The sequence below is a fragment of the Ailuropoda melanoleuca genome, chromosome 9, assembly GCF_002007445.2.
Source record: "Ailuropoda melanoleuca isolate Jingjing chromosome 9, ASM200744v2, whole genome shotgun sequence".
NCBI classification, from domain to species: Eukaryota; Metazoa; Chordata; class Mammalia; order Carnivora; family Ursidae; genus Ailuropoda; species Ailuropoda melanoleuca.
In genome coordinates, this window is record NC_048226.1 from 41,478,641 (window position 1) to 41,493,096 (window position 14,456).

At 39.0% G+C, this 14,456-nt stretch overlaps 1 protein-coding gene across 1 annotated transcript in view; it reads left to right on the forward strand.

Annotated features, from left to right (window-relative positions):
• Window positions 1-1,432: 1,432 nt before the first annotated feature.
• Window positions 1,433-14,456, forward strand: part of C9H8orf34 (chromosome 9 C8orf34 homolog) — a 366,424-nt gene continuing 353,400 nt past the window's right edge. The window contains 2 exon segments of the mRNA XM_034668153.1: window positions 1,433-1,877; window positions 1,879-2,070. Coding sequence (XP_034524044.1) covers window positions 1,743-1,877; window positions 1,879-2,070 — 327 coding nt within the window. The 5' untranslated portion in view covers window positions 1,433-1,742.

Sequence of the window (14,456 nt, forward strand, 5' to 3'; positions counted from 1 at the left end):
ACAATACTGTGTATGTCTTCATGATTCTCCCTTTAATACATAAGTGTTTTACCAGTAAAGCTGTCTATTTTCTATTCAAGTCCCAAGGTGCAGTTGCTCTGAGTTCGATGAAGACTATGTATGTTAATTATCTGATTTAAAGAAGCATTTTCCTCATGTCTTTTGGAAGAAGATATCACTCTGATTTTTCAGCGCAATGTGGTATCAAAAGCACTTGACTTTTTAGTTGGGTCATAGATACACCATACCTTCAAGCAAATAAAAATGTTGATATTCACTATGTATAATTAATTTCTCCTGAACATATTTAAAAATATATAAGTAAGTATGCCTTTGATCCATAATGGAAAATACATGACAACCCTATGCACCTCACTGCTATTCAATTAACTCCCTCTGAGCAGATCACCCAAGTCTGATTGTAAAAGTAATAAACGGAGGATCATTTCATTACAAATCATGTATAATTCAAGTTATCAGTGATGGTTAAGCTCTTAGGTATTCTGGCAGACTTCTTATATTAATTATTAAATGGAATTAACAGAACTTTCTGGAATATTCCATTAACCATTGCATGTTTCCATATAAGTAGATCTGTTTAAGTACTCCTACAGAAGAAAAAAAAAACCCACAATACCGATAAAGAAGTTATGAATTACAGAAATCCAGAACACAGTGAGAAATAAAAATAAATCTATACTGTTGCAGTCTGCTTTAGGCTCAACCATTCCCTTCATTCTAAACCTTCATATTTACAAACACACGATGGTTAGGAGCCACGGAAATCGTCTTTGGAGACCTCAGTGCGTTTTTCAAGAGAGCTCTGTCGATCTTCAATTCGGAAAATCCCTGCATAGTAAGAAAGGTACTGGCTAAACTTGAGGATCTCCTGAAGTGTCTAGAGGAAACATTTTAAGTGGAATAGAGTAGCAGCATCTGGCGTATAGCTATAGACACACAAGCATAATTACGTGTGGATTATAATCCACATAGTTATATGTGAATCAGGAATTCAAACTTGGAAGGGAAGGCCAGCTCAGTTTTATCCCTTCTTCCTGTCAAAAGCTGAAGGGTGGCTCCCAACCTTTGGGTGTCTACACCTCGGGAGTCTTCAGTTGGCTTCTCAGCCTCTAGTCGCGCGTTGACGTGCTCCAAGGCAGGCCAGACATTCAAAAGAAAGGCAACTTCATTTTAGCGGAAAACCCTCAGACCCACGCACCTTCTCATACCTCTGCCTTTCTCGAATTCTGAGCTAGTGCAGGCAGAGCACGAGGTGCCGAGGGCAGGTTCACGAAGGGGCAGTGGGGACGACCCTTTCCGAACAGCATTTGTAGCTGCCAAGAGTAGCCAACAAGCACCAGATTTATGAGCACTTTGAAAGAAGCACCTTCACCATTGGCTTTTTGAGCGGCGCTGTCGCTAGGGAGCGGCGGGAAGGGCGAGCACAGCCCCGGGAGAAGCCCAGGCTGTTTGTTCCCGTAACCCGGGAGAAGGGACGCACACAGTCGGGCGCGCGGACACACACGCACGCACACGCACGCTCGCGGCGAGTTCGAGCCCCGCGGCCCCCGACCGTCCGAGGGCGCCCCCCGCGCCGCACCAGGCGGAGCAGCACTCGCCTCCTGGCTTCTGCTGCTGCCGCCCAGAGGAGAGAGGAACCTGGAACCCCTGCCTTGAATTTCCCCCGGCTCCGCGCGCTGCGGAGAGCCGCGGAGGTGGGCGCGAGGAGGGGAACGCGATGAATGAGTTCTCCCCTCGCCTCGGAGTTGACTGAGTTGGCGGCGCCGCGCCCGGGCTTCCGGCTCTCGGCGCCCCACGCGCTCACGGCTCCCGGGGCTGCAGCCCACGCCCGCGGTCCGGGCTCTGCCCGCCGCGCCGGGGGAGCTGAGGCTCCGGAGCTCCTGTCCCAGCTCCAGTCCGGGAAAAAGGAGGGCTGTCCCCTGGCCGAGGCGCACGGCCGCGCGCTTTTCCCGCACTCTCCGCGGCCCCATCTGTCTCTCCATGGCGTCTCATCAGCAATCCCGGATCCAGGCTTACCTGGAGAAGAACAAGATCGGTCCCCTGTTTGAGGTAAGGCGCTGTGGATGAGGGCGGTCCCGATTGTGTTTTGGGGAAGGGATTCAGAACACCCGGAGGAAGGAGGGATAGTGAACAAATGCGCGGGAGGAGGCAGCCGTGCGGCCCCAGTTCTTTGGCATTCGCTCTGGCAGGGCCAGGTGTCCTGGAACGCGGCCGGGCGGGCACCTCGCTGGTTACCTGGGCGCGGACAGGTGAGGTGGAGAGGGCCCAACCTCTGCCTGGCAGGGGAAGTTTGAGCGGTCTGACTGTCCTGCATCTCGCAGCCTCTTGCACAGGACCCGGACAGGCTGAGACGGGTAGATGCACACACTTAGACTGTCTTACACATGCACACTTTCTTCCTGGAATTTACACTATATTTAGTGTTGGATTTTTTTTTTTTTCCTATGTGGGCAGTAGTAGAACCCAGAAAGGTGGAAGAGGTGCCCAGCGATGGGAAGGAATATGGTTAACTGGGAGAAAACTGAACTGGTAAGGGGTAGGCTTCGGTAGCTGCTGGCGCGTTGAATGAAATTGTCAAACTGAGACGCTGACATTGATGTCTGGATGAAAGGAGAGTCCTTTGCATTGCAGACCCTACATGTGTTAGTGGGAGAAAGGGGCAGGAGAAAAATTCAGGAAAAGCATACACGTATTTATGAGAGGGGACGTGTAGCTCTGAGCTGTTTTCTCTCGCCATCAAAGAACTGATGACAGAAATACAGTAGGAGAAAGGAAGAGCGGGAGGACAGGATAAAAAGAATGGGAGACTGAACCCGGCGCTGGCAAAGCGTCCTGCGGGTAGCCAGGGCGCTGGGCAGATGCCGTTGCCCGCGGGGAGGGATGTCCACGGTCTGTTCCCATCCCAGTTCAACCGTCCACCTGGACACTGATAGGAGACGACCGGAGGTGGAAGAGTCAAGATCTCCCCTCCCCCGCAACAAAGCAGTTGTGGTCCTTATTAGGGGTTTACGGTTCGGCGGCGTCGGAATAAGGCTGGCACGCGCAGGGGGAAGTGATAGAGAGCCGAGTTGTATCCCTAGTACCGAAGAGAAGAGAATAACTGCAGAGAAAAAAAATAATGCGAAATAATGCCCTAGCAGAAAAAAGGAGAGGCGGGCAGGGATGTTATCAGGTATGAGAAGGATGGGTTTCAGATAACTAAGATTTGCAAGATCTCAAGTTTTTCTGCCCAACTTTAAGTTAACGTTGTGCTATCTAGACAGCTATGGCCATTGTTTAAACTGAAACTCGTTGTATAGAGTTATAAAGTCCTATAATGCATGTCTTGATTCTTGTTTCTGCCAAAAGTGTTAGCAAAGGAAGTCTGTATATAAAAGCAATGTAAAATTGCTGGAGCGACTAGATTGTTTTTCTTTAGTCTAATGATTAGAGACTATACAGAATTCTATCTATTAAAAGCTGAAGCATAATAACCCTTTGTGACACAGTATATTAATTGTGTCAAAAGAAACATTAAAGGAAATACTTTTAGAGTGTGTCTACTCCCTTAGAATATATAGTACAGTTTACCAGGGGGAACAAGTGAATTGTTTTAATAGACTTATTAACTTATTTAAAAATTTCTGAGACTCTCTCTAAGTAATAATATCAGAATTTGGAATATAGATAAACTTTCTACATAATAAGAAAATAAATCCAACTAGATTTTTATCAAGTTCTCATTAAAAAAAAAAACTAGCTCACCAGATAGTTATGTATTGATAAATTTTAAGTGATGGCAGAATTGTCTCATAAAATCATAAGACCTCCTCACCAAAAATCAAACAATGACAAAATGATATGCTGTGTATTTTATTGATTTTTTGGGGGGTGACATATTACCTACATCTCCATTAGTTTGGATTGCAGTGATGAGTAGTTAATTTTTTCAGGATTGATTTACACTTTAAATAATTGAAGGGAGAAAATAGCTAACTTCTATTAAAGCATGTTCATATACAATAATTTTGATCATAACAGAGCTTGGTTTTGAGTAGAACTCTACATACTTCACAAAATTAGAAAATCTCACTAGCTTGTAACCTCTCCTCCTGCTAGAAAACCAGTGAAACTAGGGTGAAACGGATATTGTTGACCTGGCATTCTCCTCAAAGCTCCCAGGACTTTGGTCAATGGTTCTCATAAGAACTGCTTCAGGAAATCAATGAAGGAGGATTCCAGAAACCTGAACTTAGTAAGAAGTGGCAGAAATGATTGTTACATATTTAATTCCTGGACCACATTGTAAGAAACAGTACATAAGTTAAAGTCTCTTACCTATCACAAATTGAAATAGGTGACTCCAAGCTTTATTATCTGTTCTATGTTGTGTTTTTTTTTTCCCATTTCTTTCTTTTTCTTTTCTTTTTCTTTTTTTTTTTTTTTTTTTTTGTCCTGAGGCACTGGAGTTGGTGACATTGGCTTACTTTAGTTTTGGAAATATACAAGACCTGACAATATGTTCCCTTTACAGATTTTGTAAGGTAGGTTTGTTTTGAGAAAACTTATTGGAGTAAGGTACTTTAAAGAGAGCACATGAATATTGTTTAAAACAAAAATCAAAGGTAACGTATAATGGTTGAGAATACTTGTATCCCGCTGTTTTTACCTATACAGCTTAATTACCTAATTTAGTTAGTTTATTTCTTACTTAGCTTATTTGCTTATTCTAACATTTTATCATTTGAGAAGCTTATAAAACTGTACACAATATTGTATTTCAAAAACCTCTCTAGATGAAAATTTATCTTGTTTCCAGGTGATTTAAGAGTATAAATTTATATTGCCTTTAAATATGATTTAACATACTTTGAGGCATTACAAAACCATGCCTAGAAATCATTGCATTAGAGTCTTGGGTAATGATATTTTAATTAAAAAATAAAAGATGTAAGGTGGATAAGGTAATAATATCTTCTATTCCACAACCTCTTTGAAATTTTTGTACGATGGAATACTTTTAGTGTTCTCATTGGCTTATTCAGGACCGGTTAGTAGTGAACAGCCCACGCATCAATCTATAAGGAAGGCTTGACATCGCTTCAATAAATTAGAACTGTAATCCTATTTGATATAGATTTCCACATGTAACATCTTACATAATCAGGAAGATGTGAAATGGTTTGGCTTCCACCAAAGTATGGTATTTTGCAGCACATGTATGAAAGATTCACGGTGCAAACACAAGACTTATCTCAACCAACCACTTGATAGTTGAAGAACCTGACAGTCAAAAATTCTGAAACTGAATAATTAACTGGCATATATCTTCTTATGGGGATCAAGTGATCTATGTCGTCTATATTGTAAGCAGCTAAACTTCATTCCCAAAAAATTATATGATGTGGAACATCACAATAAATCCCTTATTTTCAACATAGAGAAGTGTATACTTTTAAGCTTCTCCCATTTCCATGAAAAAACAAAATAATTACTTGAATATTATTGGTTGGAAGGGTGCTTAGGGCAGTCATATATCTTGGTTTAGGAATGATTACATTTACAAGAGAGTGAAATCCTAAACTATTAGAAAGCAGGATAATGAAGCCCCCATTAAATCTCCATAGAATATTTAAATCTCTGTGTATTAAGATGTGGCAAACCAAATTCACTACATTTCTCCAAATGTAGTCTGACCCACTCCAAGTAGACTGGAACCACTTTATCACCTCTGTTTACTTCAAAGTACCTCTATTCACATCGGCTATATTCGTGTTAACTGATTTGACGTATCTGTTATAAGGTGGACTCATATCAAACAAGTGGTCAGCCATTAGCTTGCATCATTCACACACCTACTACTGCTCAACTTATTTTTCTCTGGTACCCTGCCCTACACTTTCCAACCATGTCTGCAACCTTGAACTCCGGTTGGCCTGGAGATTATCAGACAATGGCCTGGTAGGATTAGGGGATTTGTTATATATGCGGTAGGGGGCTGGTGAGAGAATAAGTAAATATATTAAAAATAATGCAAGCCAGCTCTCTTGCTATTAGAGATGGGAATCACAAATATAAAAAGGATAAAATGTAGAATGAACCCTGTAGTGTTGGAACAAAATTGGAGGTATTGGTATATCTCATGACTTCAAGAATAGATATAAATGTAATAGAAGTAAGTATAGATTTGTATGTATTAACATATACATAAGTATATATTCCTGCATTTATTTCCTTACTCTGTCTACTGTGATGGCCTGGGACTAGCAACACCTCAGTAGGAATGAGCACACCTAGTGACCAGATTTTGAGTTCTAAATACCATTCCCCATCAAGTAAACCAGGCATGTATCCTTGGAGAAATGGTTGATTCTAGACTTGAGTCTGGGAAAGTATAAGATGAACCTGGACCATCTTATGTCAGGAAATAGAGAAGTGGTCAGTGATTTATAGGAACATCTCAAAAGCTTGAAGAGTCTTCATTAACTAAATTTGGGACAATTTGAGACTCAAAGTATGAGAGTAACAGATTGTCTTACTTATAAAATAGGACTATTTTATCACACAGCAATATAATGGGATACATGAATATATTCAATTTATGGGGCGAAGAGAAAGCTTTACCTTATAGTCAAATGCCAATTAATAAGAGTAGAAAAGGTGATGGAATTAGAAAATCACTGTTTGGCAAGCATTTAGCAATAATTCAGGCAAGAAACATTAGTTGTTGCCAAAAATAATGGGTGAAAGTTAGAGGAGGAATGAGATGTTTACCTAATCTCTAGTATCTTTCCACAAAGTAGTTATTAATTACAAAGGGAAAAGTAACTTTATAGTAAAGAATGCTGGTTGACATTGCTTTACTCAAGTGATGGGACAAATCAATTTTGTGTGCCTCCAGTAGTATGCAGTTAAATAACATGATTTTGCTTCTTTAATATTTCTGCCCATCATGCATGACCTGAATTGATTAATGGGAAAATATCTGATGAACCTGATAGGGAAATCCTGCTTCTTTGGTGTCTTCAAAGATGTTAGGTCATGAAGGTCAAGGGAAGTTTCAGACTGATGAGACAGTATAACTAGGTGCAAAATACAGTCCTAGAACTGATACTTTCACTAAAAAGGACGTTCTTGGGAAAGTTCTGCAAAACGTGAGTGGGGTCTTTAGGTGACAGGTATATGGAGTTATTTGTGCTGTTAATGTACTTTTTCTGTAAGTTTAAAGTTATTTCAAAGTAAAAAAATATTGAAAATAAAAAAGAGCACCTAAAAAATAAGTACTTACAAATAGTTTACCCATTGGGTTTTCTTTAAACATTAAATTATGTGAATTTAGTTAAGAATTGTATCAGTGGTTTATACAGGGAAACCAATAAGTAGCAAGCTATAATTCTGAGTAAAGAAAATTTACATTTCTGGTCAACTAAGCCTATGTATTTTCCTCTTCTTCCTCTAAAATTTTATTGAAATATTGAAAAAATCTTAAAAAAATAAATGCACAAGAATACTGGAACACAAAGTAGGGTGCTGAGGCAGAGAGACTGTTTCTCCTTCTTTATAACAGAATTTCTTTATTATGAATAGTGATATCTCTTTTGCACCTGTATATGGTCAAGTGGCATAGAGTCAATGATAAGTATTGGAAATGTTGTTTGGAATTCCCTGGAAGGTGCCTTAAGATACATGGACTTAGTTAGGACGTGCTCCTCATATGCTTGCTCTCTTCCTGTTGTCTAGAATGCCCCTTGTAATTCCTCCTTTGTACCTTTCCTTACTCCCTCCACCTCCCAAGGCAACCACTGGTCTCCTTTCTCTCACTATAGAATAGTTTTCCTTTTCTAGAGTTTTGTATAAATGAAATCATACACTATGTACTTTTTTGGGGGGTATATCTTCTTTCACTCAACGTAACTATCTTACAATTCATCCATGTTGTATCATGTATCGATAGTTTATTTCTTTTAATTGCTGAGTAGTATTCTGTATGGATGTATGCTTTTGTTTTTCTAGGGTAAATGGCTGGAATGGATTGGCTGGATCATATGGTAGGTGTAGGTTTAACTTTTTAGGACATTGGCCACTAGTTTTGAAAAGTGTATGCAAAATTTTACATTCCTATGAACATTGTATGAGAGTTCCAGTTGTTCCACATTCTCACCAAAACTTGGCATCCTCTGTCTTTGTAATAGTAGCCATTCTAATAGATTTGTGTGTTCTCTCTTTGCGGTTTTATTTTACATTTACATTGTGGCCCCACCATTAACTACTCCATGTGAGACCAGTGTCAATGGAGACCATCTGGGAGGCCTGGCTTCTCTTTACCCTGGCAATAATGAAATATTCCTCTCCCCTCCACTGGGGTCATGTCAGAGGAGGCCTAGAAAAAAGTCAGGACTTTCTACTTTGCTGAGTGGTAATGAGGCCACTCCTGCCATGAAATCCATGCCAAGATACATTATAATTAAACTTCTGGGGAAAAAAAAAGACAAGATATATCTTGAAAGCAGCAAGAGAAATGAAATACCATACCTATACAGGAAAAATAATTTGACAGCAGATTCTCATCAAACCAATGGATATCAGGAGGAGGTGACATAACATTTTTCAGGTGTTAAAAGAAAGAACCTAGAGAAAGAAAGAACTCAGAGAAAATATCCTTTAGAAATGAAGGGGAACTCATAATTTGGCTATTGTGGACATTGCTGTACCATAAGGGACACTGAACTCTGGGAAACAAACTGAGGGTTGCTGGAGGGGAGGTGGGGGGGAATGGGGTAACTGGGTGATGGGCATTAAGGAGGGCACTTGATGTCATGAGCACTGGGTGTTATATGTAACTGATGAATCACTAAATTCTACCTCTGAAACTCAAAAAAAAAAAATTGAAGGAGAAATCAAGAGAATTTGTCACCAGTGGGTCTACCTTAAAACTGTGGCTAAAGGAAGTCCTTTAAACAGAGAGAAAATTATAAAAGAAAAAAACTTTAGAACATTAGGAATGAAGAAAGAACATGGAAAGAGCAAAAATACGACTAAGTATAATACATTTTTCTTCTCAAGTTTTCTAAATTATGTTTGATGGTTGAGGCAAAAATTATAACAGTGTCAGATGTGGTTCTGTAGAGAGTATTTAAGACAGTTGTATTATAAGCAAGGAAGAGTAAAGAGGAACAAAGGAGGTAAGTTTTCTATGGTTTGCTTATACTGGTAAAACAATGACACCTTTGAATAAGTTGTATATATATGTAATGTCATACCTAGAGCAACCACTAAAAAAGTTAGACAAAAGATGCTCTCAAAAACTCTAGTAATTAAATAGATTTAAAAAAATATTTTATTTATTTATTTGAGAGAGAGAGAGCATGAGCAGGGGGGAGGAGCAGAGGGAGAGGGAGAAGCAGACTCCCCACTGAGAAGGGAGCCGGACTTGGGACTTGATCCTAGAACCCTGAGATCATGACCTGAGCCAAAGTCAGATGCTTAACCAACTGAGTCACAGGTGCCCTCAAAACTCTAGTAACTTAAAATGAGTTCTAAAAAATGTTCAAATAACTCACAGGAACAGGAAAAAGAACAAAACAAAGAACAGAAAATAATAAATAACATGGCAGACTTTGGCCCTAATATGTCAATAATTAAATTAAATGCAGATGGTCTAGATATACCAATTAAAAGACAGAGATTGTCAGAGTGGATTAAAAAACATGACCCAGCCATATGCTATGTCAAAGAAACTCAATTAAAATACAAAGATATAAACAGGCTAGAAGTAAAAGAACAGAAAAAAATATGCAAACATCAAAAGAAAGGAGTGGAGGGGCGCCTGGGTGGCACAGCGGTTAAGCGTCTGCCTTTGGCTCAGGGCGTGATCCCGGCGTTATGGGATAGCCCCACATCAGGCTCCTCTGCTATGAGTCTGCTTCTTCCTCTCCCACTCCCCCTGATTGTGTTCCCTCTCTCGCTGGCTGTCTCTATCTCTGTCAAATAAATAAAATCTTAAAAAAAAAAAAAAGAAAGGAATGGCTATTTTAATATCAGATAAAGCAGACTTCAGAGGATAGAAAATTACGTTAGGAACTGTCATTATATAGTAATAGAAGAGTCAACCCACCAAGAAAAACAGCAGTCTTAAGTAGGACCATTCTATGTAAACTTAGTCAACTAAGTCCTAGTCAACATTTGTAGACCATTCTATGCAACTACAGAAAACATGCTTTTTCCAAGTAGCGTGGGATGTATACAAAGACAGACCATTTCCCTGAACCACAAAACAAACCTCAGTTGAAATCATACAATGTGTTTTCTCCATCACAATGGAATAGAACTAAGACAGTAAAAGAAAGAGAACAGGAAAATTTCTAAAACACAGTGAAAATATAGAGTATACTTCTAGATAATATGGTCAAAGAAGAAATCTCAGGGATGCCCAGTTGGCTCAGTCGGTTAAGTGTCTACCTTTGGCTCAGGTCATGATCCCAGGGTCCTGGGATGGAGCCCTACGTTGGGCTCCTTGCTTAGCGAGAGCCTGCTTCTCCTTCTCCCTCTGCTGCTCCTCCTGCTTGTGCTCTCTCTCTCTCTCTCACTCTGTCTCTCTCTCTCTCTGACAAATAAATAAATAAATAAATCTTAAAAAAGGACGAAATCTCAGGGAAATAAAAATCCATCAAACAATGAAAAGGAAGATATATCAAAATTTGTGGGACACAGTTCAAGCAGAGCTGAGAGGGAATCGTATAGGCTAGCATGCATACATTTAAAAAGTGGACTGATGTGATTGGTTAGAATAGGGCGCCTGCTTTTTATGTCATTCCTCTGGGCCCTTCCCGTCGTAGAGGACAATCTATCCAGCTAGACAGAGGGCTCTTCTACAGTGAAGGAGGTATGAATATCAGTAATCTGCTGACAAGAGGTGTTTGTTCATATATCATGTTTGGTTTTGAAAGTAGATCTTTAGTTCTTGAAGGTGGGAAACAAGTATCTTGCCTCATTCTTTATCGTGCATCTACTGTTGTGTCTAGTGGAGCACAGAGTATAACTCAGGGATTAATTGCTATCTGTTGAATTAAACAAAACATTGACTTGTGTATTTTTTTCCTTCTATGGAAAAAAGTGCATTGAAGATATAACCAGCTAGCAAATAGCATCTTCATATTTATTCCTTTAAGACCTAGAGCAAAATATTCCCCATCACATTAATTACCCTTTACGTACAGTGAATAACTTTTAATTATGTACTTAACTACCTAAGTCACTTTCAGTCATAGTTTTCCCTTTTTAATATCTGCTTTCAAGAGAGGGCCTGAAAAATTAATTCACACCACTGTGCAAGGCTTAACGCACACCCCTCAAGTGCATTTGCATGGGGAAGTCGCGTGACAGAGTTATATGGGACAAAGCAGGTGATCTTTGGAAATATCTCAAGCTTAGCAATCATTTACTCTTGACTTGATCCTGAGCACTGCACTTGACAATCTCTGTGAACATCAGTGTCCTCATCTGCAAAAATAATACCTAAAAGGGACTTTATGAGGAATATATGAGATGAAACAAAGTCTAAACAACCCAGTCTGGTGCCTGGCACTTGGGGTACACCCAGTAAATTTTGCTGCCATCACATTAGATGCTGAGCCTTCTCTTTTCTATTAATACTGATCACTCCATGACAGACCATGTGGAGAGATGCCCTTGAAGGATGACCTTCTAGTATCCTGAAAATAGAACTAATTCAAAATGCGCATCTGCATTTTTATGTTGTAGCTCTGATCTCTGAAAAAGCATCGTGGCACAGGTAGAAAGGAGAGTAGCACTTGGCCAAACAAAGTGTGTGTGTGTGTGTGTGTGTGTGTTCTTTGTTCGGAGGTGGGGGCAAGTCTTGCTTGTTGGCTGTATCACAAAAGTATACTTTGGCTCAATTTGGAGACATTAGAGATACTGAGAAGCAATCCCGAATATGTGTTCTTGTCTCTAGAGGCAGCCTTGATCACCCTCAACTAAAAGAGCACACACAGACCCAGCCTCCCCATCACTCTCTGTAGCATGCTTTTCTTTTTTTAAAATATCCTTTATTGTCATTTGATATTGTTTTATTGGATTTATTCCTTTGATTTCAGTTTACATTCTGTTTATCCCACTAGAATATAAGCTTCTAACAGGAAGATAGTTTTGTCTGTCTTTTTAACTGCTTATGTCTTCATGCCTCGAAAATGTCTGCTACATAATAGGTGTTCTACTAAATAGTTGTCAGATACACTTATGAATTAAAAAAATCAGGACCAACCTATCAAATTTGAAAATTGTGGCTTGGGTATGAGTAATCATTTGCCACTAGCAGTCTTGGAATATCTCAGCAGTTTATAGGAGATTTCACTTTCCTGAAAATTCATTATGTCTTTGTTATCTTTTCAACAGCTATTAAATTCTTTGGTGCATAATGTTTGGAACTTCATTTACATTCATTTGGTACATTTATTGGGTGCTGTATTATGTACTGAGAAATATAAATTCAAATAAGACATTTCCTGTCCTCAAAAACTCCTGTGTATTTAGAAAAGACTGGCAATACTTAGGGGCACTCTCAACTATTACATTCTGGTAATTTTACAAAAGCCTGCCTTGGTTTTCTGTTTATATGCTTGGTCCATTTTCATACTCATCAATATGTCCCATCACTATACTAACAGAAGTAAGAAATTCATATTTGCAATTCAGATTTAGAGATTGGTTTTCAAGAAATTTGCTGTAGAATCAAGTATGTAAATTAAATAACGTAAAAGGTAGATATGTTAAATAGACTTAGTTTCTGTTGTCTTTGTTCCTGGACGTTCTTAGCAACAGTAAGACATCTAAACATGAATTATTAAAAATATCTAAATGGTCTGATTGCTGGGTAATGTTCTACATGAAACACACTGGTAGTTTTAGGTTGTAAGTTGTTCCTTTAACATAAAAAAGAGAACTTGTTTTTGAAGTATAGCCTGGAGCATAAAGGAGTGTTTAATTCCTGCTGTTTCTTCGCTTTTTGAACATGATCTAAATTCAGAGTGACTAGCTATATTGAATTGAGAATACATTTGATTTGTCTGTACATTGAAATAATATATCTGTATGAAGTGAATTTTATTGTAAAAAGATTTATTGTAGCCATATGTTTTTGAGATATTATTTTTATTTTTTATTTATTTATTTATTATTTTTTAAAGATTTTATTTTATTATTTATTTGACAGAGATAGAGACAGCCAGCGAGAGAGGGAACACAAGCAGGGGGAGTGGGAGAGGAAGAAGCAGGCTCATAGTAGAGGAACCTGATGTGGGGCTCGATCCCATAACGCTGGGATCACGCCCTGAGCCGAAGGCAGACGCTCAACCACTATGCCACCCAGGCGCCCCAAGATATTATTTTTATTTTAATGCTATTTTATTCCTATGAATTCTCTCCAGAGGACCTACTATTGTTTTGGTTATTTCATTTTTTCCTGTTATTTTGTTTTGTTTACAATGTATAATAATCAGCTGAGCATTATATAAAATGGTAATTAAAGCCAGCTGTAGTTTAAGTGCAGAATATTATTCTACTCCAACTGAAAATACTTATTGATATATTTCTTATTATCTTTTCTCTTAGTAGTATAGCAATGATATGAAAAACAGCCCTCTTAAAGTATAGAGATGACAAATACTCTACCTTGTGGAAGCTTAAAGTCCTAGTTTCCACAGAATTATTTTACATCTAGCCTTTTCTTAACTTTCAGTTAAGACGTTGAGGTCTGTGCACAATTGGCAACATTCATGCTACAGTGTATGGGTTGATAGGGAACCTAAGAGATCAGTGTCACTAAGTTTATGGCTAGTTCAATTTTGAGAAATAATATTTTGTTATTTCATGAAGGTCATGTACATTAAGTTCTCAAGTTATTAGCAAACATATTTTTGGATAAAGTGAGTTGAATGGTGACTTGGGCACCCATTCAGCATTAGGGTGACCCACTGAAGAATTACTTCCCCTGAGTTGTGCAGTGGAGTAATTTAAGAAGCTTTTATTGAGAGTCATAAGAATCAGACCATGAAAATACAGTTTTGTCATCTGTTAAAGGATGTTGTAGACAGGCATGTTCATTGAATTAGGCAGCATCCTCTTATGAGACCTCTTGTTCAATTTCATAATGTCAAAGATAGTGTATGAACCTCACACCTGTCAGAATGGCTAAAATAAAAAACACAAGAGAAAAAAAGTGTTAGTGAGGATGCTGAGAAAAAGGAACCCTCATGCACTGTTGGTGGGAATGCAAACTGGTGCAGCCACTGTGGAAAACAGTATAGAGGTTCTTCGAAAAATTAAAAATAGAACTACCATATGATCCAGAGTTCCACTCCTGGGTATTTACCCAAAGAATATCAAAACACTAATTGGAAAGGATAAATGGACTCCTGGGTTTGTTGCATAATTTACAGTAG